Source organism: Marmota flaviventris, chromosome 4 (genome assembly GCF_047511675.1).
Source record: "Marmota flaviventris isolate mMarFla1 chromosome 4, mMarFla1.hap1, whole genome shotgun sequence".
In the NCBI taxonomy this organism is placed as follows: Eukaryota; Metazoa; Chordata; class Mammalia; order Rodentia; family Sciuridae; genus Marmota; species Marmota flaviventris.
This window is the reverse complement of record NC_092501.1, coordinates 13,779,650-13,807,069: the sequence shown is the minus strand read 5'-3', so window position 1 is coordinate 13,807,069 and position 27,420 is coordinate 13,779,650. Positions and strand designations below refer to the sequence as shown.

The window sequence follows — 27,420 nt, the reverse complement described above, 5'->3', positions numbered from 1 at the left end:
TACAAAATGTGAGCAAAATTTTGTTCACCTACATTTGACACATTTGAGATGCAAAATTTATGAGATTTCCACAGACCCCCTTCCATTCTTAACAAGGGTGGCCATAAGTGCTACAGATGGTACCCGATGTTTTGTCTCTACCCCACTTCCTGACCAAGGAATAGTTCTGTGGGCTAAAGTATTTTGACATCGTTTGTGTGTAGTTGTTCACTTATTTATTAAATTTGCATTTTATATTGATCATATTCTATTAGATTACATTTTCATTTGGGGAAGATAAATAAATAAATGAAGGGATCAATGGCTTAACATTTTTCATTGTTGTGAAAAAGCAGCAATGAAAATAATTGTGGTAACACAAACACCATAACACAGAATAAATTCAAGAACCCAAATGGTGGACAGGACTCCAGTGAGAATCCTGCATATGAATCTTTATGTCTTGGAACAAGTGGAAAATATGATGAGCATCTAAACTTAGATATGCTAGATTCATATTTCTAGGTCATGTACAGTGTCCTACACACTGCCCTCAGTCTGCAGTAGTTTGCATGTTTGTCCAAGATGGAGTTGATGATGTTGATGTTTTCAAAATATTTCCAAATAATACATCAGTCTACTCAGAAAAATAAAGTGGTTTTTTTTTTTTTCCAGTAGAAGTGACAAATACTTTACGAGATGAAATCAATTAATTTCACCACTAGAGGTGGAAATCAACCCACAACTACATATTGGCATTATTCAAAGTTACATATCTTTTATTGAAAACTGTTACAAATCATACCTTTATAGAGGAGCCTATATTGTTAGTCACGATGATGATATACGTAATTTTTGGAAGGAAAACAAAGAATGAACTATCAGACAAATTCCCTTATCAGATGACATTGTTGAATGTGATATAGTATCATTGGAATACTGTGTTAAATTATTATCTGGAGTGTGCCAGGGAGATGCTTCACATTACAGTAGGATGCCCCCATTCATGTGGGAGCAGGAATTGTTTCCAGCACACATGGCACAAGGAAGAACAATTTTTGTCTAATTGCTAATTAAATTTTCAATTAATGATTAGTGAGCCAAAGTACAGACCAAAATTATGCACTGAGATCAGTAGGGACAGAAAACAGAAGGGTGTGGTTCTCAAACTATAAGAGGTGGCAAAGAATTCTAGAGCTCAGAGAGCAGCTGGTAGTCAACTTCATGTCTGGAGTGTTGAAGGACAAAGTGAAACTTATAACTACAAAGGAAATCTTTCTCAGTCTGCCTCTACCTAGAAAAGCATGGTTTTCACCACGATCTTCCTTCTTATGCTTGGTTCTCATGCTTACCTAAAAGGCTTTTGATGACATCACATCCTGTAACATCTTCTTCTCCATCTCCCTTGACTTCACTTTCTCTTGGTCCTCCTCCATCCTCACTGCCTGCTCTCCTGCCCTTCCTCATTGTGCTGAGCTTTTAACATTGTAGTACCTCAAGTCTTAGTACTTGAATAGTTCTCTAAGTGGCCTCATCTAGACTAATGGCTTCAGGAAAATTGATGAATACCAAATTTATATTTCTAATCTGGATTTTACCCCTGAATTCATGCGTAACTGCCTGTTCACTGCCACTACTTAGACTCTACTAAGACATTTATTCTCAGCATGCCCCAAACTGACCTCTGAACCTTTACCTCTAAGCTTATTCCATTGGAATGCAAACTCCCCCATCCTAGTTGATGCAACTCCAGATATCCATTTGCTCAAGCTAAAATTTGGGGGTCATCCTGAATGGAGTCTTCTCCATTCCCATACTCCCATCCAAATCCTATCGTCTTATCTTCAAAATGTATCTAGAATCTAGATAAGCCTCAGCATTTTGGCTGCTAACATGAGAAAATTCTGAGTCTTAATCAGCCCAAGGACATTCGACAGTAACTAGGAGGTATGCACCCTTTGGGAGCATGCAGAAAACAGCTACCTGACTAATTGGAAGAATGCGTGAGTGAATCAGTGAATTACTAAGATCAAAATATAAAGAGTAAGATAATTGTTAGAATTGTCCAGTTGTCAAGCACCCCAAAAAAGATTCAAATCAACAAATAGTTATTGAACTTTTATTATGAACTAGGCATATAATTTTTTCAACATTATTGAAATATAATTTACATACAAAAAGGGCACAAGATCTTTTCCAGGCAACATAGAGCAGAGTGGCCAATAGCCTGCAAAGCAACATGTCCAAGTTTTATTGTGACTACTATCCATGCTCCTCATTCTTGACTCTCCACCAGTGAGAAAGATCTAGTATAGTGGTAGGAAACACAAAAAGAATATCAAAGACTACTATCAGAAATGGATAGAAGAGCAAGTTCAAAGTCCAATTGACAAAACAAAGGTTGCATTTCTTTTTAAATTTTTTACTTTATTTGTTCTTTTTTAGACATACATGATAGTAGAAGGTATTTTGACATATTATACATACATGGAGTGTAATTTATTCTAATTAGGATCCCCTTCTTGTGGTTGTACATGATGTGGAGTTTCACTAGTAGTGTATTCATATATGAACATAGGAAAGTTATGTCCAATTCATTCTACTGTCTTTCCCATTCCCATCCTTTCTTTCCTCCCTTCATTCCCCCTTGAATCCAATGAACTTCTATTCTTTCCTCCTTCCCCTTATTGTGTGTTAGCAACCCCATATCAGAGAGAACATTCAGTCTTTGGTTTTTTGGAACTGGCTTATTTTACTTAGCATGATAGTCTCCAGCTTCATTCATTTACTGGCAAAAGTCATAGTCATTCTTTTTTATGGCTGATTAATATTCCATTATGTATATATACCACGTTTTCTTTATCCATTCATCTGTTTAAGGGCACCCAGGTTGGTTCTATAGCTTAGCTATTGTGAATTGAGCTGCAGTAAACATTGATGTGGCTGTATCACTCTAGTATGCTGATTTTAAGTCCTTTAGGCATATACTGAGGAGTGGAATAACTGGATCAAATGGTCATTCCATTCCAAATTTTCTTAAGAATCTCCATACTGCTTTTCAGAGTGGTTATACTAATTTGCAGTCCCATCAGCAATGTATGAGTGTACCAAAGTTTGCATTTCAACAAGGAAGTATACCTCCTGCTTCATCCTCCGCTCCTCCATGCAGGGGTGATGATCCTACTTTCCTCCAGCCTCCCAGGTCCTCCTCACCTTGTTATAATGCCAAACACTACATATGGGAAGTCCTCCCTTGAGGCCAGTGGTGGAACCTCTCCTCCAGGAATGATGCCAATGGGACCTGCTCCCAGAATGAGGCCTCCTGCCAATGACGCCTGAGCCTCCAGTGATGAGATCTCCCCCCTGTTTCATGATGATGTCCACTCAGCCAGAGATGAGCACAAATGTCCTCAGGCACAAAAGGACAGAGGGAGGCCTCTTTTTAAAATTTTTTTTAGTTATACATGGACACAATATCTTTATTTTATTTATTTTTATGTGGTGCCGAGGATCGAACCCAGTGACTCACATGTGCCAGGCAAGCGCTCTGCCACAGAACCACAACCCCAGCCCAGAGAGAGAGGCCTCTTTATTTCCATTTTATACCAATGGTTCTACTTTACCAGGAGGTCATGGTGCTGTGACCCTGGGTGTTTTCTAACAGCATGACAAGGAAGACTTGCTTCCCATTCAAAGAGAAAATTGTTTTGGAAAGGAGAAGCGGGAAGGAGCATGTTTTCATTTGTATTGTAAAATGTGAAAATGAAGTTGTCAACTCTTTTAGATAATCAAAAAAAAAAGTACTCAATTTAAGAACACAGTTTTACAAATGTATATGTCCATATAAACAAACAGGTCACAAAATATTAGCTTTGCCTGTAAGCATAAGATTAGCTTTTGCCTGTAAGAATTCATGTAAGCATAATCATTTAGCAATGTTGTTCATTTTTCCTTGGGTTTCTTTTATTTGGCTTAAGATCTTTGTGATTTATCCATGTTTCTGCACATATCAGCACTTCATTCTTTATTAACTGAGTAACATTCCATTGTATGAATACAGCATGATTTTTCTTATCCATTCAGTTGATGGACATTCACATTGTTTCCCTTGTGGGGCTGTGAATAAAGCTGCCATGAACACTTGTGTAAGTCCTTTTTGTGGATATATGCTTATATCTTTTGGACAAATACTGAGATATGAAATTTCTGGTTCATGCATAAGTGATGTTTATTAAAAACTCACAAACTTCTTCTGAAGTGTTTGTAAATTTCATACTTTCACCAGCAGTATATGAAAATCTAATTGTTCCACATCTTTGGTATGCTCAGATTTTTGTAATTTTTCTGAATTATGATTGTATTTCATTGTGATTTTATTCTGTATTTCTCTGATACCTACAGATGTTGAGTGTCATTTTGCATGCTTATTAGACATTCATATATCTTACTTGTGAAATGATTGACAAAATTCCTTGGGTATTTTATTTACATGTTTTTTGTTATTATCAAGTTATAATAAGACTTCTCATATTCTGGAATCAAGTCCATTGTTGAAACATATTACAGATATATTTTCCCAGTCTGTGCTTTGCCTTTTTATTTTCTTAAAAATACATTTTGAAAAGTAGAGTTTTTAATTTTCATGAAGTCCAGTTTATCTATTCTTATGGAATGCTTTTTATGAAATCTTTGTCTACTTTAAGATTGAAGAGTTTCTCCTACTTTTCTATTTGAATGTTTAATTTTAGCTTACCTTTTGCCCTATGACTTTCAACACTTTAAGCCATTCCATTGTCTTCTGACTTGCTTGTTTCCATTGAGAAGTCTTCAGTCATTCTTACTTTTATTTTCCCTAAATGTGATATATCTTTTCCCCTCCTATTTCTGCCATTAAGGTTTACTCTTCTTTATCATTGGGTTTCAGCAATTTTACTATGCTGTAGGTCTTTGTGTGGTTTTCATTGAATTTGTCCTGCTTGGGATTATAGTAATTCCTGCACATGCAGATTCATTCTTAAAAATCAATATTGGACATTTTCAGCCATTATTCCTTTAAATATTGTATTTAATACTTGCCCCAGGGCTCATAGCTGCTTATTATTGTTCTATAGGTCACCAAGACTCCATTCAATTTTTCAACTTTTTTTTTCTTTCAGTACTTCTGTATGGATAGTTTCTTCATGTTTCTGACCTTCTCTTCATTTTAATTTAATTTCATTAAATCCATTCTTAGTAGATTTATTGATTTCCTCCTTATGTCTACTGAATGTTCTGCTCATTTAGTAAAAGTTATTCTGTCGGACTTAATGTCTCCTAATCATGTGTGAGCTCTAGAAATCATTCAGATTATAAATTCCCTCAGTAATTTTTCTTTCCCTGATATGTGTTATTTTACCACCCTCATGGACTATTACTCTTTGAATGCACAGAGTATCTTCCCAAATATTCAAGTGGATCCCATACCAGTTCCCTATCTCCTCAGCTCAGTGAGTCTACCTTGCTCTGCTTGGATTCCCCAACTCTACTAGACTCTAGGGAATTACTCTAGGCATGTAGCTAATTTGATTGAATATCTCACTCAATTAGTTTCATTTATTAGTTTGTTTCTAAAAACCACTGCTTCATATATTTTGTCCATTCTTTTAATTATTTATGGTAAAGTGGAAAGTCTGATATCAGTTGTTCCATCAAGGCTAGAAATGGAAATCCTTAGCTTATTGTTTTTGAAATAGATTCTGCTACTTGCCTTACAAGGTTGATTGTGAAATGCACATGATATAACACCTCTGGCTTAGGCTGAGGTGTTATTCTCTATGAGAATTCTGAAATCATTTCTAAATGTTGGTTTCAAGATATCTTAGGTAAGAATTTTAGTTAGTGTTCCCCAAAGAAATAGAATCAAGAGGCAGGGGTGTAGTTCAGTGATACAGTGCTCACCCAGCATGAATGGGAACCTGGGTATGATTCCCAGAGAAGCAAAATCTGAAGAGGCAGTGAAGCTGCTATCTGCTCAGTCCAAGAAGCCAGAAACCTTGAAAGGAGAGAGAAGCCAATGTTATAGATCCAGTCTGAGGAAGTTCTGAAAAATCCCTGGAGAGTCACTGGTATAAGTCCACATTCAAAGGCTAAAAAACTGGAATCTATGTCCATGTATGACAGCAACAGAAAAACATACCCCCTCAAGAAAGGTCAAGCAAGCACGAGCTAGCATTCCCTTCTGCTTTTTTCCTTCCATCCAAGGGTTTATTGGATGGCACTGCCCACATTCAGGGATGTGCTTCCCAATTCAGTTTGCTGAGTCAAAAGCCTATTTTCTCTGGAAATATACTTAAAGAGACCCAGAAGTGTACTTTGCCAATTTTCTAGGCATTCCCAAACCAAGTCAAGTTGGCAACAAAATTATTCATTAGTAGGAATAAAAAGAAAGAACTGGGGGAACATATTGGTTAAGACATTTTCTTTCTTCTCTCCTTTGTTCTTTCTCTTTTGTTTTCCTTTTATATTACATCTCCCAATAGCCACACTGGGATCTCAGGTTCTGTTTCTCTCTACATCATCAATTTCATCCAGAAGCTCCTGTTATTCTTTTAAGTACCTATAAATGGCTCCCATTCAAAACCCCCTGAGAATTCATATTTCTAAAGGAGTTCACAGGAGCTTGAAAATTGGCCAAATAGGTATATAACTGGGTCAATCAGGTTAGAAACCTAATAAAAGACAACTAGAACTACAAAGTCTTGTTTGTGATATCAAGAAGAGTAAATGTCACCTGAATTGTTATCTGATACAGGAGCAACAAGCCACATGGGACCATTAGTCATTTCAATATTGCAAGAGTCACACGTGAAAAACAAACATTTTGGATATATTAGTTACATAAATTATTAAAATTAATTTCACTTATTCCTTATTACATTTTTAATAAGGCTTGCATTATATTGCCTTTGATCAGTACTGAGCAAGAAAGCAAAGGCCAGGAGGAGGGGGACTGGATTTTAGGAAGTCATGACCAGTCTACATTCTAGAACCACTGGTCTCACGGTGTGTAAAGGACAGACATAGAGGCTCCAGAATGAGCTCCGTTTCTTACCAACTTTGTCCCTGGACATGTCACTTAAACTCTCTGAGATTCTCTGTATTCATAAGAAAAATAGCTAAATCTTTCACAGATTGGGAGACAGATAGATGCAAAAAAATAAAAAAGCATGACAACTGAATAATTAATGCTATAAATGTTAGGTATGCTTGCACAAGTTAAATAATGCATCTCAGTGGAGGGCTGACTGTAATTTTACTTGCCAGGTCTGGGTGAGCTAGACCCTCAAATTTGGCAACATGGTTGTTCTGGAAGGTGTGAAGCAATACCAACCTCTGTCATCACAGTATTTTTCTGCTCAGGGAAGTTTGGGATCTTCACGAAAACATGTCCTCCTTCCCATGGAGAGCCCTGGCAGTGGTTGAGCTAGATAAAGGGAGGACAGGACAAGCCCTCTGAAGGCTAAGTAAATGAGATCCAGTTTATTTAACGTGTGGTTATCTGGCCACACAGGTGTTCCGCGGCCTTTCTTTCCCTCCTCTGGAGGTCAGTATCACAATGTTGCCAGAATCAGAATATTACAAGTGAATATTTACACTATAGATAGAGCTATTTGATCAGGCACTTCCAAGTCTGGCATTATTATTTTTAAGTGTCTAGAGTCTCTGTGTCAAAGTTGAATGTGTGGTATGTAATGCTCTGGTGAATCTGGGATACAGGCAATTAATTTTCAGTGGGATCCCTAGGTTTTCTGTGGTATGGGGCACTTGAGGAAGGAGCTTCTAAGGTTCCATTATCCTTTATAAGGCTGACATTCAAGCCCACAATCCCAAAAACTGAAGAGCAAGTGCCAGAGACTGGTAGAAAGTAGGGTTTGGGTAGACACTCCAGTCCCTGCTGTTACTTGAGAATCTCCTACATATGCAGAACATCAAATTCAGCTGCTTCAACTTCATGTTAATTGTGTCTGGGCAACTAGACAACATGGGATGGATTTTTACTAAATCCTAGGGTATTATATGGCCTCTATTTCCTATGAAATAATGGTCCCCATCTGAAAAAGTGTACATGAAATTAAAATTCCACCACAATGGGGTAAAGAATTGGATAGTTTGCTCTTGCTATTGCTTGTTTTTTTGATTCTGTATTGCTTTTTTTTAAATTTGAAAATTGTCAAGCAATGGAATTTAAAAAAAAAAAACAAGATGTTAAAGGAAAAAAATCCTATAAAAGCATTAGCATTCTGCCTAAGTACCATCCAAATATCATGGTAAAATATGTAGTCCAGGAATGGTTGTTTGGTACCAGAACTGCTGTGGAAGTCAAAGAAACTATATAATAAACAATTTATAATTGTTATGATAATACTAACTGCTATGCCCCTACATCTCAGTGGTTTAAAATAATAGGAATTTATTTCTTGCCCATATAAAATACGAAAGTGATGCTTATAACTGTTGAGTGGATTCCCTTCAAGAAGGGGGCCCAGGCCCCTTCCATCTTGGGGTTCTGCCAGCTTCAGCACATGGTCTTCAGGGTTGTGGTGCTTCTCTGCCTCAAGACATCAAAGCATAAGCCACGGAGGACCATGTGTGGGATTTTAGGAATAGAACTGGAACTTGGGGGCATCCATGCACTCCCATGACATCACCAGAAGTGGCCACGTGGCCCCATCTCCCTGCAAGGTGGGGGGGGGAGTAGAATCTAGTTCTGCTCCCAGTAGGAAGCCGTCAGCAGTCTCTGCCTCAGACTACCTACACAGACACCCCCAGACAGCGGCACACAGAGGTCCGAATATAACTGCATAGCTGATAAAATTTCATGATTCACAGAGTTTAGCAGGACTGGATTGAGGGGAAGTCACTCATGTGCAGCTGACATGACAGACTGCTGCTTGTGTCCCATTCCCTTCCCAGCTTTTGTGTTAAAGGCTTGGTTCCCAATACAGCAATACTCAGAGATGGAGTTTGGGGAAGTAATTGGATCATGAAGTGATTTAATCCATTTTTGGATTCAGAGCTGAATGAACTCCTGGGAAGTGGTAGAAATTGTAGGAGGTGGGACCTAGCTGAAGGCAGTTGGTCCATGGGAGTGTCCCTTGGAGACTATGGCACCATCCTCCCTCTCCCCTGTCCCTTTCCCCACTACCATGGGGAGGGCAGCTGGGCTCCACCACACCCTGCCATCATGATATACTGCCTCACCATAGGCCCAAAGAAAAGAAGCTGGCCCATAGAAGGAAACCTATGAAATCATAAGCCAAATAATTCCTCCTTTAAGTGGTTTTCCTGAGGTATTTTGTGAAAGCAATAAGAAGCTCACTAACACAATTCCCTTTTTGTTTGTTCATTCATTCAACAAGGGAGTGTTGGTGGCCTGCCATGAAACAAGCCCTGGGCTGGATGCACAGTCACGAAAACAGGACCCAGGGAATTCCAGCCCCCTCAGTTTATGACCCACCAGTGATAGTGACGGGTCTCAAGTGGGGAAGAACTAAGGGAGGGCTTCTCAGCTGGACTGGGAACCAATCAAAGGAGGGCTGGAGAGGCCTCCCTGAGCAGGGATCAAGGCTCACATAGAAAGAATTTCTCAGGAATTTGAGAGGCTCCTGTCCATAGAGTCCTTTCTTATGCCATCTGTTTTTATTTTAATATTTCCTTTGCCAAATATTGTTGAACTTTTTTCATATACAAAAATGTCTACTGCTTTTTCTTTGAAATATTTACCTATGAATTTTGTCAGGGAAGTGAATTATTATTTGGCCATTTTTGACCATACATCTTAATATATAATCTGTGACTCCCTGGGCTGAATGGTTCTGGCACCCTAATATTATGGTGTCTCGTTCCAGTCTTTTAAAATGCCATTTAAAGCAATCTACCACAAAGTAAAAAGTTCCAGTTTCAACCAGAACCTTCACGAGAGTGCCATGACAGTGATTCTGAGCACCGCCTCGCCACATCGGAAGAGAACTTTCCTACCTGCCACTTCCTCATCTTCCCATGAGCACTGTGGAAACCACCTCCCCTGTCAATACAGGCTTATCTGAGATTAAAATTAGAAATATGACCTTGGAGCCTTCTCTCTTTTCATGCCACTTTTCCATGGCATGGCTCGAAAAGATAAGGCTGCCTATGAAAGGGCCTTTCGGTGTTGTCCAGCTGTCCGTGGAACCTGACAGATCTGCCATGGTGAGCGGGGCACGAGCTTCCCAGGCTGACTTATTAGACTTCACCCGTTTTCTCCAAAGACTTCAGTGATGTGGGGAAAGCCGACTTTCCAAGCCTCGCTAGGCCACACTCAACCTTGTTTTTGTCTTCATGCAGATGCTGCTGGTCTGGTCGCTGGCACTGCTGCTGGGAGCAGTAGCAGGTAAGAAAAGGCGCTGAGGTGGACTTGGAGAGTCTCACTGCTTAGTCTGCTCCAGAAGGCCTTGGGGGCTGGATTTAAGCCACAAGGGGGGTCAGGAGGAAAACAGAGAGGTGCAGGATTGAGAGCTCAAGATCTAAGCAGGATTGCCGGATAAAATCTATAATGCCCAGTTAATGCTGAATTTGAGATAAGCAGGAAATAATTCAAAGAGCAAATAGGTGACATATTTAGACAAAAAATTCCCTTTTTAACTGATGCTCAAATTTGACTTATAATTTTAATTTCTGAGTCTAGCAGCCCTAGCATGGAGTCAAGGGAAGGGTTTGAACCTTGGTTGAGTCACCTACAACTCCATGACCGTGAGCAAAATCCCAGGCCCCTCCTTGCTTCAGTCTTGTCTGTGAAGTAGGAAAATGACATCACCCTTCTCCTGGACTGACTGAGACACTTAAGTAAGAGGAGTGGCTCATGGTGCCCAGCAGCTGGCACATAAAAGATGTGGAGGGATGCAGCCCTGAGACAGCTACTACTCTTTCTAGTGCTATTAATGTGGCCTTCTCTCCAGAGCCCTCCTGGAGATGTCCCTCTATGAAGTAGCATGCCAGCCCGCAGTGTGTCAAATCCCACATGTTTGATTGTTTCTGCCTACCTTCTGCATCACAGGAATCCACAATGGGGCTCAAATTTAGGTCAGAAACCTACCTGCAAAGTCAAGGTGGAGATGTGGAGTTCTGGCCCTTGCATGAAACTTGACCTCTCCACCCAAAGTGCAAGGCCACAGGGCTGCCCCTGGGAGCCAGGAGCCTCAACACATGCCCACCCCCACCACAGTTAGGACCCAGGCCGCTCCATTCCTGGGCACCAGGGGCACAAGAATGACACCTGGGTGGAGAAGCTAAAGTGAGTCCTTGCCTGGGACTGAGCAGAGACACAGGGAAGTGAGGGGGTCCCCTGAGGTAGCAGGGAGGAGCAGCAGCCTCTCCGCCACAGAGGCATAGACCTTTGAAGCTGCTTTGTGAGAGTATGAGTGGGAGGGGAGGTGCTTGGGAGAGTAGAGGAAGGTGATCTGCCATGAAATGCAATTTGACACATATTTTGCCTGTGACGCCATTAAAGAGCATTCTGGTTAAACTAATATCCTTGAAACTCTTCTGGGTGATTTCAGGAAAAGAAGTCTGCTATGACAGACTCGGCTGCTTCAGTGATGACTCCCCATGGTCAGGAATCGTGGAAAGACCCCTGAAAGTACTGCCCTGGAGTCCAGCAGATGTCAACACCCGCTTCCTCCTGTACACTAACGAGAACCAAGACAACTATCAAGTAAAATTCCTCATGTTTTCAGCCCTTAGTTCCATCTGCTTTGTGTAATTAGTATACTGCATATCCCATGACCTGGGTGAACTAATCAGACAGTGGAGTTTGTATCTTTGTAGACTTTTAGGGTGATGAGTTTAATTCATGTAATTTGTTTATAAAAGATCAATTAACTTCATGTTAAGTTAATAATTAATTAAATTGTCCTAACTCTATAACACCATTTAAATATATAAATGTAGGAAAAATACATATGCAATACATATAAGAAACATAAAATATCCAATATTTTATACACACGTGCACACACACACACACACACAGATAGTTCCTACCTACAATGGCTCAACTTAATAATTTTTTGAACTTACTATGGTGGAAAAGCAATATGCATTCAGTTGAAACCATCCTTTGAATTTTGAATCTTGATCCTTTCTTGTCTAGTGATACGCCAACAATACTCACAAGACAGCAGCAGCTAACCTGGATTCCAAGTCAGATCACCAGTGTAAACAACTGATTCTCTACAAGGGCTGTTGTTAAGTTCTGATGTTTGGCAGCTTAGGGGTTCTCAATGCATTATCAACTTACAACACTTTCAACTTACGATAGATATTGACACATAATCCAAACATAATGGGGGGACATCTATACATAGATGTATCTCACAGTGTTGGATGGATGGATAGATCACAGATACACAGAGATCCACAGACATAAGAAGGCTTAAATTGTGTGGAAATTAGATCTGAATGACAAATAGCATAGCAGACATCTTAGCCCAAGTTCAACAACGGCAACAATACCACGATGCCTGGAAGGTGGCAACTTGGGGAGGATTGTGGACAGCGTGGCTGCCATGGAGTGATCTATACCCATAAGAACCCCAAATCCCAGTAGTCTTCCCTAACCTATTGCCTCCCTCCACATCTGAATGGTTTCTTCCCCAAACAGCAAATCACTGCGGATTCATCAAGCATCCAGAGCTCCAATTTCAAAACAAATAGGAAAACCCGCTTCATTATTCACGGATTCATAGACACGGGAGAAGGAAGCTGGCTGGCCAACATGTGCAAGGTGAGGCCTGGTGAACTCTAAGGGAAGCTTGTCTCAGGAGCAAGTAAGACACCGGCCCCAACCATAGAGGAAAAATGCTTGTTCCTACCACCCTGGAGGTTCCTGTGACCCCTACTGGGCCTGAGTTCCCAAGGGAGATGCAGGAGGAGATGTGGGTGGAGGGGCCTGGGACAGTCTTTCTGTCATGGAAAAGCCTACTCCTTTACCTTCAATATATTTATGTATTTAAGGGGTCCTGCCTGTCTTCCACTCATGCAGTAAATGTTTATTGAGCACCCACTCTGTGCCAGGAACTAGTCTAGGCATTGAGCTAGACTAGGCAATGTCCTCAAGGGGCTCTCTAGCAAGGGACAATGTAATCTTATGTTATTTAGGATGTTCTAATGAGACAACCCATTGTACCACATCTGATAATTTTTTTGTCTAAATCAAATGTCTACACATCTGTTTCAGTAGAAATCCCAAGAATCCAGGTCCCATGATGGTCATGCCTCAAGTTTGGAACCAATCTTAAACTTTAGGAGGGATTCTTCATACATTACAGACTAGGTGTTTTGTTCATATCTTTGGGGTTAAAAGTGACTTAATACTTTTCAGGTCAAGGTTGGATTTTTAACCCTGATCCTCAAATCTGTTAATTAGTTACCAGTAATGATCCTGAATTACTAACTTATTTATTATATCTCTTCCTTCAGAAAATGTTCCAGGTGGAAAGTGTGAACTGCATCTGTGTGGACTGGAAGGGCGGCTCCCGGACCGGATATACCCAGGCCTCCCAGAACATCCGGATCGTGGGCGCAGAAGTGGCCTACTTTGTTGATTTCCTTCGGGTAACTACCTTTGATTACAAAAAAAGTCCATGCACATTGCTCTCTGAATTCTCTTTCTAAAATAAAAGTGGCAGTATGATAATTTTGATAAAGACATTTCTCTACTAAGATATTGCTTTGTGCTTAGTTAAACAAAAGACAGAAAAAAAATCTAGATTTGGGTTTCATTAATAACTTAATTCAGTATAGTTTTTGTTTTTAACTAAGTGAACTAGGTGGATGGTATCTACTGAATTCTTCCAGTACTTATTATAATTTTACCACTCATTACCAAGTTGACAATGTTAACCTCAAGGTTAAACTATTTTTTTTTTTTTTTTGCTTTTGTTCATCTTTTTGGAGAGAAGCACAATGGTAACAAGCTAATCTGCTTGGGTGACCAAAAATTTAGAAAATGTTAAACTTGAATGTGCTTAAATAGTTGTTTTCATTTTAGTTTCCTAATCTGAACACTTGATTCATCTTCTCTAGGATAACAATTTCACATATCCTTCAAGAATTTTCTCTTCATCATAATAAAACAAAATATAGCTCTATGTGCACTAGTTTAAAATTAAATTGTTTTCCACTTTATATCTGTGAAAAAATAAACCCATAAGGGTCAATTGCTTTGAAGGAATCATATGTACCTTCTTAAAAATCAAGGTTTTGTAGTCACCTATTGTGCTCACCAGGAATTCTGCCATACTTGGAAACATTTTGAAGAGGTTTTCTTTCCAACAGACTCAATTAGGATACTCGCCTTCCAATGTCCATGTCATTGGCCACAGTCTGGGTTCCCATGCTGCTGGGGAGGCTGGAAGAAGGACCAATGGGGCCATTGGACGAATCACAGGTTGGTCACAACAGCAAAAACTGCAAAATTAGATTTCATGTACCTCTATAAGGTTCAAAAGAAATACAGGAGGAAGATTTGGTGCAGCCTGTTTAGTACCTTGTTTGAATAGGCCTCATGATCAGAAATTAGAATGTTCTTTGACCCAAGGCTTCTTATTGCTGTCAATCATTTGTGTTCAGTACACTATTTACCATTTAAATATTTTATAGGTGACTAACATGTGAGTTAAGAATATTCAGAAACATTATTTATATCTATTTCCCATTTTTTAGGTATTCACAAAAATATATCATGAATAAATGCCATAAATAATAGAATAAATGAAATTTAATCCACAGAGCTCAAATGTTTATTATCAATTGTATTTTACTTCGATAGCAGTAATTAACAAGCCCAAACTTCATCAACCACTATCCCAGAGTTGGGGGAACTGGGGCAGAAGATCAGGCTCCCCTGGGCTGAAAGTTCTGGTGCTGCTAACACTTTTCAAATACTATTTCACAAACCCAAGACTGGCTGCATTTGGCCAGTGGGTTACATATTGGATACCCAGGTCCTAAAACAACTCTGATGTGACTATTTCAAAATTCCCCAAGGAAAGACCACTTTCCTCTTCCTCTCCCAACTTCTGTGTTGACCAGATGATTCTTTCTTTAATACTGTGGTAAGTTGGTTGCATTTGATGGGAGCATTTGGAATTTCTATCTTTAATTTTCTGAAAAGATGTTCTTCCAGAACATTCTTTCCCATCATTTGTAAATGTTTACCACAACTTACTCAGCCAGGCACTGTGCTAAAGCAGACTACGGACTCCATGTCCTGGAAAGTCAAGATCCTTGCCCTGTGGGAGATACAGTCTAGTAGGGACTCAGCCTGGACAGCATTTAGTTCTGTGTCTCTCCAGGTCTGCCTCTTTTATGGTAACTGTGCTAGTGACCAAGATTCTCCCAGGGACTAAGCACCCATAAGTAATGGCAAAGTTTATAGTCTGGGGAAAATTCTCATTCAGGCAAATAACAAACTAGAAACATATAATCCCTTCAGAAAATGATAAGGTAGAAAAGAACTCGAAACTCACCATTACAGCCAATACTTGTGCTCAGGTCTGTAACTGATGAAGCAAGGTGAACCCTGACATAATTAATGACAAATCCTATTTGCTTTAGGATTGGATCCAGCTGAACCTTGCTTTGAGGGTACACCTGAACTTGTCCGATTGGACCCCAGTGATGCTCAGTTTGTGGATGCGATTCACACTGATAGTGCCCCAATAGTCCCCAACTTAGGTAAGTTCCACACTTGTTCTTCTAGAACGTTTTAAGTCTACACATCAGAGTGTTTTTTAGTGCCTTGAGTCTATACAGTAATGTAAACATTCCCTTATTTTAAAAATTCTCCAGGGTTTGGAATGAGCCAAACTGTGGGTCACCTAGATTTCTTTCCAAATGGAGGAATAGAAATGCCCGGATGTCAGAAGAATATTCTCTCTCAGATTGTTGACATAGATGGAATTTGGGAAGGTGAGACCATTATATCTACAAGGGGATTTTCACTGGAGAAAGTTTTCATTTTGTTTTGCTTTGACATTGAACAAGTATCACATTTTACATGACAAAGGGCTTTGAACTGTGTCTTCAAGCTATAGGATCCCATTTGGACAAGAGGGCATGATGAGACTGTGGGAAAGAAAGTACACTTGCAGTCAAATTTGAAAGGATCTAATTCAGAGAATACTAAGTGGCACTGATAGCCATGTGGACTAATCTTCCTTCTCAAGTTATTTTTCCATTTCACTTAACAATGGCATTAATTATTATAACCTAAAACAGTACTTCTGATTGCTTCACAAATCATAAATATACTACATAAAGATTTTGTACTGTGATCTCCATGGGTTCACACTAATTAATGAAATCTACTCAATAACTATATTCTGATCATGATGATAAATTATAAAAGAAAAATCTGTCACTGACGTGTAATCATGTCTGATTTCACAGGAACTCGTGACTTTGCAGCATGTAATCACCTAAGAAGCTACAAGTATTATGCTGATAGTATTGTCAACCCCACTGGCTTTGCTGCATTCTCTTGTTCCTCTTATAGTGTTTTCTCGGCAGTAAGTAGACTCTACCTTCTGTTTGAATTTTATTTATTTCTTAAATTTTATTTATTTTTATTGATGCTAGGGATTAAACCCAAGGCCTTGCACATGCTAAACATGCACTGGATCACTGAGCTATATTCTAAGCCCCACCATCTGAATTTTGTGACTATCACTTTTCATGAGTGATGTAGTTCACCAGCTGATCCTTTTCTAAACTTCTCTCAAAGGGCCAGGAATTCTGATGGTGATTTGGTCAGTGTGCCTCCCAAAGGGAATGACTTCAGGGTCCACTGGTGCTAGGTCTCTTGGTACCTTTGGACTCTAGGTCATATCCCTGTCTGCCTTATTGATGATCAGCATTTAGAGATGCAGTCTCTGACTTGTCTACTTTTTTTGGTTTGGGCAGTGTCATTAAAGAGCTTTGGCAATTTCTTCATGACGAGTTCAGTTGCCCATTATGTAATGTAATGGATGCTAGCCCTGAGACTCTGCCATGTCTGTCATCTGGTCCACCAATTCAGGAGTCTGCCATGTGCCTTTTCTTTGGAGTAGCTTTCCCCTCCAGAGTGGGAATATGGACGTTTGTCTTCCATAGTCTGTCTTCCCTCTTCTTCCCTTTTACTAGAATCCCTTGGTACAGAAAGATTTTCTTACAAAAGTCTTCTTCAGACAAAGGCTAACTGGAACATTTTTCTCAAAATTGGGAGAATTCTGAAATTTGAATCCTTTGGTTGTTGATATGCTAAATGGAAGCGAATTAAGGAAAGGCTGACTTTTGAGCATATTGTTCTCCTAATGGTCCCGTTTTGCATATCAGAAACTGATTACCACCTCCTGTTCTTTCTTATGCAATTTTTCCAGAATAAATTTTAATGACTAGGCAGGAAGTAACAGGGGCCATTTAAAGAGACAGAAGAGAAAAGAAACACACACACACACATTCTCACATTATGCAATTTTTATACTATTGTGTTATCTAACAGTGAAATTGCTGGTTTATCCTTGTGAATCATGAGATGCCCTGCTAACCTTTGCTGAGACACTATTAAAATCCCTTTTACCATTAGAAAAGAATTTGTTTTAGAATATTTTAATTGTAACATATTGGAAAAGATGGTGCACCATTAAAAGAAAAAGCATTCTCATTCATCATTTGTTTTCACTAGAACAAGTGCTTCCCCTGTCCAAGTGGAGGATGCCCACAGATGGGTCATTATGCTGATAGATATTCTGGAAAAACAAATGGTGTGGGCCAGAAATTTTATCTGAACACTGGGGATAAGAGTAATTTCTCACGTAAGTTTCTATATTTTTTACATTAGATTCTCAGTGCTATGCATTTTATCCTGACACTGATAATGGGTAAAATTGTTTTTCCATTCAAAAGCTATAAACACCTCTCCCCAGTACAGAAAAATGTATAGTGCTGTGCTCCAGGTAATGATGACTGATTTGGGTAGCAGAGCAGAGTGAGGGGCCTCAACTAGTAATGACCCCAGACATAAATTTCTTCACAATTGATTCTGGCTGAATTCAGAAGTCTTCCTATGTTTCACTCTTTTTTATTCAGTCATAAGTTCATTCAGCAGAATCGTGAGATTTTGTATAAGCATAAAAGTAATTCTAGAGAAAGATGGCAGGGGTGGTGGGGTGCAAAGTAGTTGACAGATTCAAGAGATATTTAGGATCATAAACTCTAGGGAGGATGGGAAGTGGAGGGTGTGGCAATGGTGAGGCTTGAGGACAGACTCTAGGACAGACTTAGATTGCAGTGAATAGGGTTAAGAATATTGTAAAAATAAAGACAAATGTTATCCCATCCCCAGTGTGTCCCATGTTAGGCTAAAAGGGCAACACCTATTAGTTTGCTTTTGACTAGTATCAAGGGAACTGTCTTTTGGTTGCCTAAATTGGTTCATTTCCAGGGCAAGGGAAAGTTGAAGTATAGAATTTTTAAAATAAATTCAAACCATTTAGACAAAAGTATGGCAATACTCTCAAATTTGGTGATCAAAGAGAATTTAAAAAGACTTATGAAAATGTCCACTCTACTACTTTTCCACAACCTTTTAATATAAAGTTCTTAGAATATTAAAGAGCACATTGTCAGATTGAAAAACTTTTTAAGCAAATTGTACTCCTTAGTCTCTTGGCTTGAAAATATATTTATTAACTTTGGAAATTCCTAACTAACCAATAACTATTCCCTGAACACTGAGATAAAGGAATGACTATGACTGTTTCATTTGAAGAATTACCACCAACATCATGTATAAGTTTTTTAACGTTCTGCAGTAGTGAAATGGAAATTAACCCATTATCAGTGTCTCTTTTTTATAAGCTAACATTTGGTAATTTAACCTCCTATGCAGGTTGGAGGTACAAGGTGTCTGTCACACTGTCTGGGCAGAAGGTTACAGGACATATGCTGGTTTCTCTGTTTGGAAATGCAGGAAACTCTAAGCAGTATGAAATTTACAAGTGAGTAAAAATATCACTCTAAGCTCGAATGTTGAAATACTGTGCCTGTGTAATGTATGTCAACAACAGAAGAGTTTATTTATTCTTTACTGTATCGGAATAGAGTGCTGTCACCTGTAATAAGAAGAAAGATATTCTTTCACATTTGCACCTTAATACATTTCAGAATTCTAGTTCTGAATTTTTCCCATTTTTTTCCTAAGAAAATCATTAAAGTTTACTATGATGCCTAGCACTAGATTTTATAATCAATAAATAACTATTCCCCACAAAACAGTGGGGAGAAGATTGATACAATGATGCCATCATTTGTTGAATCATGGGAGGGATGGCATTGTGACTAAAAGATGTTATAAGTTATTAAAACAAAGATGTGACTCAAAGTCTCTGAGTTACTGATTACAAAACCTACCACGGATTAAACATACATATGTGAATTTATTTTATATATTAGAATGACCAATGCCTATCGATCATTTTTGCTAGAGTCAATTTATAAACTGGTTTTAGAAATACATATGTACGTATATATTTATACATATGATTATTTTATGTATATGCTATGCATATTTGTCAATTTCTTCATTCCCAGGGGCTCTCTTCAACCGGGCTATACTCATTCCAATGAGTTTGACTCTGATGTGGACGTTGGGGACTTGCAGAAGGTGAAATTTATTTGGTATAACAATGTGATCAACCCATCACTACCCAAAGTGGGAGCATCTAGCATCACAGTGGAAAGAAACGATGGAAGAGTGTAAGTAATAAAAATCCAAAGGGCTGAGAAGAATCAAGTAGTGATTACAATTCTATCCCCACTAAAATTCTCCTTTAAGTTAAACTTCCTACAGTGGTTCACCTGTACCCCAGCCACACCTGCTTTCTAATACCTTCTGTGTCTTTAGGAGACAGTGCAGTACTTTAGGAAAAGCAACTTTGATAGATTTGTAGTCAGAGTTGTGTTATCTGATACAAATTAAGTATTAGAATGGGAAGCTGGCTTCACCATCCTAAGGAACGTTTCATTGGGCAGATGAACCTTTTGCTGTATATGTCATCAATGTCTGTGTCTCCCCCAAACTTCATGGGTTCACCAAATTATTGCTTAACTCATTTAATTTATCAGGGAACTGAAATAGGCTATTCCATATCACTGAACTTAATGAAGATAATGTACCATAGGTCAATCCTTGATTCTAAGTAAGGTGTTTCTGAGCTGAAGGGTGTTTACCAAGCTCAACTACCAGAAAAGGTGAACTGATGATCATCATCATAATAGCAACCTCAGCTGTTTTTGAGTGTTAAGCCAAACCTAAAGGCGGAGCACTGGGGCTTCTTTTGTCAGGCCATTGTCCTCATAAAGACCCCACACCCACCTTCACAAATGAAGCCACCAAGAATTCAGACAAGATACAAAACAACAGTTTTCAAGGCACTGATCTTCAAGCGAAAAGGACAGTGATGGCCTGGCAGACAAAAAACAAACCAGGAGGAGCCTTAAACCTGCTCGACTTGTTGCCTGAGTCTCCAGGATGTGGCATGGGTGGGAGGAATGCAGGCAGAATCCATCATCTCTAAGTTGAAGAGATGGAGCCAAGAATCAGAGAATCTAAGGAACCAGATATCATGGCACAGCCTACCAGGCAGTAGAGACTTTGAGAGGGAGAATTTAGAGCTCTGGAAACACCCCTTAAATATTCAGCACAGTACCAATCAGTGCATGACTGTGAGCAAACTAGGCATGGTCAGGAAAACAGGCATTTGAAGGATTGAAGAGAACAGTGCTCAGACTGGTAACAGTGCTTGTTTCCACCTGCTTATAATTCAAGAGACATTAGGTAGAAGGTTTAGGACAGTCTTCTCTCCTATAGGAAATTATTCATCTAGGTTTTGCAAGACTTGAAATGATCCAATTATTCCCAGATACCATATATGAATTGGTATAATATTACTTGGAAGTAAAATATTATAAGTTAAAAATATATGCTGTCAATTCTAAAGCATTTGCTAAAATGATAAAGAACTACAGTAAACAAACCAACAAAGGAGACAAAATGAAATAAAAAAATAATCTAAAAGAGGGAATAAAAAAGCAAAAGAGAACCAGGGAGACAAATAGAAAACAAATGGAAGGGCAATGGACTTATACCTAGTCATGTCAATAATTATATTAAACAAAAATGGACTAAATACTACAATTAGATGACAGAGAATTTATGCTGGATTAAAAAAAATCAACTGTACTATGCCTACATGAAATGTACTTTAAATATAAAATCACAAGTAGATTCTACAAGATGCAAGGTCCAAAAAGGGCGCTCCATTGATTGAAAAAATGTAAATTAAAACCATAATGAGGTACCATCATAAACCTACTTAAACGGTTCAAATTAAAAAAAAAGATGGATAATATCAAGCAGTGTTGAGGATAAAAACAATCTTTAATTCATGCACTGCTGATGGTAACATAAAATGATGAAGTCACTTTGGAAAGCAGTTTACCAGTTTCTTAAAGAGCCAAACATACACCTAACTACAATTCAACCATATGGCTCTTGGGTACAATACTTTCTCCCATTCTAGTTTTTCTCTGGGTGGTTTCAGTTACTCATAGTCAATCATAGTCTGAAAATATTAAATGGAAAATGATCCCTACCAGTCCTTTGGGATGTGATTAACAGCTCCACTGTATGCTATTTGCACAACCACATTACAAGATTGGAAAGGTGGTTCAGTCCTTCACAGGAGAGGTCTCTCTCAGTCAATGTCTGGCCTTGGGCACAGGGCATGCCCCCTCTCAGACTGCGTTGGGTTTAGTGGGGAGAGAAGTGGCTGTCCTCATGCTCAGCCCTCCAGCTGGTGCCAGGAAGACATGACCTATTGCTGTTTTCTCTCCACAGGTTCAAATTCTGTAGTGCAGAGACTGTGAGGGAGGATGTTCTGCTCACCCTCACCGCATGTTAGAAGGCAGCTGACATGTGTCACTCCATCTTACTGCTAATAAATCTAGTAGTGAAGCAATACACTCTGTCTTCTGTCATCAATGTCCGTGTGTCCAGTGAAACTTCTGGATATTGTGATTAAAATCCAAATTGGCAGTTAGTCTGAAGAACCTCAAATGACTGTTGAATGTTGCTATATTCTGTGGGGCACTGGAGCTTAGGAATATTGTTTACACGGTACTGTCATCATGTCCATTATTAATATTACTGATGTCATTCTGATCACTGTAGACAGATTTCCAGGCCCAAAGTGAACCCTCACATTAGGCCCATGTGGAAAGTATCACCTTTGCCTCTTTGTCCATCATCTTTAAGTTCTGTGTCTCCTCCTCATCAGTCATGCCAGGACTGATGACATGAAGAGATGAGGATGAGACACATCTGAGGCTTCTTGACTGGTCTCCCTGCTCCCCGTGGGTCTTCCTAGACCCTTTGCCTCTCTTCAGTCTATATGATCTTCCTAAAGCACAAATCAAAGCTTCCCCCAGTGATTCCCAGGGAAGAATCCACATTTTTTAGTGAGTCTTGCAAGGTTGCCCTGGGTCTGACTGTCACACAGGACTCTAGTCTCATCTCAGAACATTCCTTTAGGAACTCCATATTCCAGCCTTGTTCCCAAATAGGGCTTTGATCTCAGATGCTTCTGGACATTTGTAAAAACTCTTTCTCTTTCTAAAATTTTCTTTCCTGTCTTTCCATCTGTTTAACTCCTACCTGTTGTTAAACCTCTGTGTAGATATCATTTTGTCCAGGAAGACTTTCTTCATCTCCATTAGTCACAACCTGTAGATTAAATTAAGTTCTTAATCTCCGCTTTCCCACTGCACCTAGAATCTTCCCCTTCTCAATGCTTGTATATACATATTGTAATTACAGATTCTCTTCTCTGTTTATCCCATTCTGAAACTCTTTAAAGGGGTTACATTGGTAAACATCACATTAATGGAATCCACTAATGTCAGATTTTTTAAATTAGGCTATGTCAGAAAAAATAAAATCCTATAAGAGAAAAGGATACCTGTGCTAGGTCTTACAAGATAGGTAGGGAGTTGCCAATAAAAGACAGAGGCAAAGACACTCCAGAGAGAGGGAACAAGATAGGCAAAGACACGGCGGTATGAAAATATGAGAAATTGAAAAGGCCTTTCATTCCATGTTTTACCAAAATACATTCAGGTTGAGCATGAAGAGCCATCAGTCTGAGTCAAATAGGATGCTTTCTCTTTCACAAACCAAAGCACCAACTCACACTAGCTTCAACAACAAAGAAATGTACTGGCTCATGCAACTGGAAAGTCCAGACGTCGAAATGTTTTTTATTGATGCAGCAGCCCAATGACCTCTTTCTCTTTCCATGCTCTTCTACGTCTGGTGATGTTTTTATATCAAGGCTGGTTACTTCCCACTTAGAGGGAGCTAGTAAGAGAGAGAAAGTGCATCTCCTTTTCCATCTTCCCTGATAAAACTCCTGAAATACCCTCTGATTGGCCTGTTATGAGTAAAGTGGAACGTGCTGATTGCAAGTCAATAAGGGCCCACACCTGGACATAGGAGGAAGTCAGCATGCTCAGTGCCTGGACCAGGTGAAGGAGAAATGGATGCCTACATGAGAAGGAGTTGTCCTCCTGGTCCTCCTTCTGGTGGGAAAGATGGAGCTCCATTGGCTGAAAGAGGGAATGTTTTGGCAGAAATGAGTTGGGAAGGAAAGTCACATGGTTAGTTTTAGTCATGTCACAGTTGAGGTGTTCATCATCTTCCAATGGGCCACAGCAAGTGGGCAGATTCGTACATGAACACAGATTCAAGGATGGAGGCCTGGGTGAGGCATGTAAACTTTGGCATCTTCAGTGTACAGATGGCATTTTTTAAATCCCTCTGTTTCTCTGCAAAGAGTTTGTGACAATGCTCAATACATGTGAGTGCTCTAGTACTTAACAAATATTTACAATTATAGTTGCTTCGAGTACCTCATTATAATGATGAATTTGAATAACAAAATCAATGAATAACAGTGTTACCTGCAGATTTACTTGAGTAGAAGATGGAAAAAGGAATCTAAAATCATTTAATTTAAAATACATCCATTAAAAATACCCTTGTTAAGAAGTATAATCGTTTTCATCGTAATGAAGTGTTTGCATGTGGCTTTACTTATCTTACATGAAATTTTTACTCAAGTTGTTTACCTATTTCTGAACATAATACATTTTTAAAAAATTCTATTTTTAAAGCCCTAAATCAAATTTTTAGAACTCCTCTTAATATAGGAACTCTATGTCAATTTGAAAAGAAAGACAAGTCCATATTTAAATTATATGCTTTCAGTATGTAATATCCAGAATGTTTCTTACTGGACCATATTTCTTTTCTCTAAGATTAGGTGTAAAAAACCATTGAATTAGACTCTATGGTTCAGGCTACTTCTGTAAGAGGGGACTTTTGGAAGGAAACTGGCTGCTAACTCTGTGTTTTTATTTTTTCCAACACTTACATTGTGCTTAAAGCATTCCAGGCACTATTCTAAGTGCTTCATACACAGTTACTCACTTAATTCTGACTATACCCTCTTATCTAGCTACTTTTATTGTTCCCATTTTCAGATGAAGCAACTGAAACACAAAAAGGTTACATAACTTGCTTTGTAAGGGTAAAAGAAATTGAAGTTAAAGTGTAAAAGACCGGGCATTGTAAAGTTTCTAAGCTGCAAGGCCTGAGTTAAAAAGTAAAGGACCAGGTATTGTTAAGTTCCTATGCTACACCCCCAAAACCTGAAATTCCTGTAGCTGTTAGGACAATACCCAGAACTGCCCAGTAAATATTCCCCCCTGACCATCTGGTTGTTTAATAACCTAGGACCCTGTGCGGCCTTGCACTTAGGCATCGCAGGGCCTAAACCAATCAGTTTGAATGTACCTCCCCCCTTAGAACTCACCTATCACTCCCACCCAACCTGTTCCCGCCAATGAACGAACTAATCATGTTTAGGAATTGTTGTTTGATTTTCCTGCGGTGTATGATGATTTGTTAAAGGAGACTGTGATGTATGTAAAGTCCCCACCCTCCCCAAAAAGTGTACTTAAGCACTGTTCAACCCCTGCTCGGGGCTCTGGGCTGCTCTCCCTTCTTGAGTGAGCACGGAGCCCCAGCGCGCTGGATTGGATCCTCAATAAACCCCTTTTGCTGTTGCATGAGCTGCGGTCTCTTGGTGGTCTCTTCCTCCGACGTTCGCCAGACCCTTACATTGTTGGTCTGGCTTATTGAAATGACATTAATTAGCAACAGCTTCAGGTCCCAGGCTACTTAGTGCTGGATCTAGGTTTTTCCCTCCCAACAACACTTTAGCAATCAAATTTTTCCTCTCTTCCTTTTGCTTTTTGTTTTTATTTCTTTAAGACATGGTCTCACTGTGCTGCCTAGGCTGGCCTCAGACTCTGGGGCTCAAGTGATCCTCCTGATACCAATGCTAGAAATAAGGAACAGGTTCTTGAAGATTAAATACTTGAGAAACACTGAGGCAAGCGTAGAAAACAAGTTTTATTTAAAAAGAGACAGAGGACAGAAGTAGCAGACTTCTCTGGAAGGAAGGGGGCCCAAGTCTGCGTGCCCATGGAAATGGATGTGTCTTGCTCTTCTAAAGACCCCCAAACACCCCTCACCTTCTGTTTCCTCTCCATGTGTCTGTGTGTCTAAGGGCAGGAAGGACCAGCACAGCGGGTAATCCTTAGCAACTCCAGGGAAGCGTGATCAGAGGTTAGCTGTTAGCAACCCATTGCCCCTGGTCTGCTCAACCCCCATCATCCATTACCTACACTGACTGCCAGACCTTCTGCCCCTGCCTCAGTTTGTTGAGGAATGTGACATTTCCTGTCCCCTCAGGCAGATTGCTTTTTGGCAAAGAAACCATGTGGAGAGTCAGAACAATGGGCTCATTTATAGAATTATTCTCTTAACCTTGTGTTCCCACCATCCTCATCTATTTGTCCCCTTACACTCCCACCTCTCAGGTCGCTGGGACTATAGGTGCACAGCACCACACCCACCTCCCAGGGCTTACTTTTGATCTACCGCACTACTCCGCAGCCTTCGGGCAGCCTTTGGGCAGCCTTTCTATTCCTGACCCAGGATGCTTGAATTCAGCCTTGTTTCATGTAACAAGTCTATGCAAAGTTACTTTCTTTTCTCCCCAAACTCCCATAGCACTTACATAGATACATGTACAGACATACATAACACACACTCAATACCCAAAGGATAGCTGGGAGAAATATGAAAGTGGACTTATCAAATGCTAGCAAGTAAAAAATTAACATTTTTGCCCATTATTTATATAGCATAAAAAGAAAAATATGAAAACAATTTAAATACCTAAATAGCTTCTATTTGCAATTCTTGAATAATATCTTATTACTTGAAATAAGAGTTCCAATGAATTGAAGAAGGGGTTTGACTTTGTAAACAGTAACAGGCCAAAAAAAAAAAAAAAAAAAAAGTCAGGAAAAGAGAACAAAAAATTATTCAAAATTACTTTCCTTATAGAGTTAAAACAGAAGGTATGTCCTTATTCCACTGACTGGTTAACTAGATCCAAGATTTGTAGAGATCATTCTCTTCCATGGTCAAATTAATTCCTAAATAAAAAAAAACTATTGTGAATGGGATTAATTTCTTGATTTTTTTTTCAGATAGTGCACTATTAGTGTATAAAAGTGCTGCTAATTTTGTATGTCAACTTGTATCCTGCACCTTTACTGAATTAATTATTAGATTGAACAGTTTGGGGTGTTGTCTTTGGGGTTTTTGAAATATAAGATTGTGTTGTCTGCAAACAGGGAGAGTTGGACTTCTTCTTTTCCAAATTAGATTTCTATTATTTCCTTCTATTGCCTAATTGTCCTGGCTAGGGCTTCCCCTAGGTGAATAGAATTGGGGAAAGTGGGCATCATTCTCTTGTCTCAGTTTTTACAGGAAAAGCTTTGAACGTTTCTTCAATCAGCATGATGTTAGCTGTGGGTTTGTCTTCTCTGGTCTTCTCAACAGCACATGAAACATTCTCCAGAACAGATCATATTTTAGGTCACCAGAAAGCCTCAGTCCTTAAATTTCAATTATGTTTTCTAACCACAATGACATAAAAGTAGAAATCAACAACCGGAGGAAATTTGGTTACTTTATACATACATGGAAATTAAACAATCTGCTCCTGAACAGCCAGTGGTTTAATGAAGGGGTTAAAGGGGAACTTAAAAAATTCTTCAGACAAATGAAAATGGAAGTACAGCATTTCAAAACCTACTGGATACAGCCAAAGTCATTCTTAGAAGGAAGTTCATGGTAATAATTACCTACATCAAAAAAGAAGAAATATCACCAATAAACCACCTAAT

General features: G+C 39.2%; 1 protein-coding gene across 1 annotated transcript; it reads left to right on the top strand.

The window, feature by feature from the left end:
• The first annotated feature begins 5,417 nt into the window (after nt 1-5,417).
• On the top strand, nt 5,418-21,998 carry LOC114088659 (pancreatic triacylglycerol lipase). Its single transcript, XM_027930384.2, has 13 exons — nt 5,418-5,429; nt 10,342-10,387; nt 11,553-11,707; nt 12,656-12,778; nt 13,474-13,608; nt 14,332-14,443; nt 15,613-15,732; nt 15,847-15,966; nt 16,447-16,565; nt 17,720-17,849; nt 18,926-19,034; nt 19,627-19,791; nt 21,935-21,998. Exons 2-13 carry the CDS (start codon nt 10,342-10,344, stop codon nt 21,996-21,998), a joined length of 1,398 nt encoding a protein of 465 aa, XP_027786185.2. The 5' UTR covers nt 5,418-5,429.
• The last annotated feature ends 5,422 nt before the right edge of the window (nt 21,999-27,420 follow it).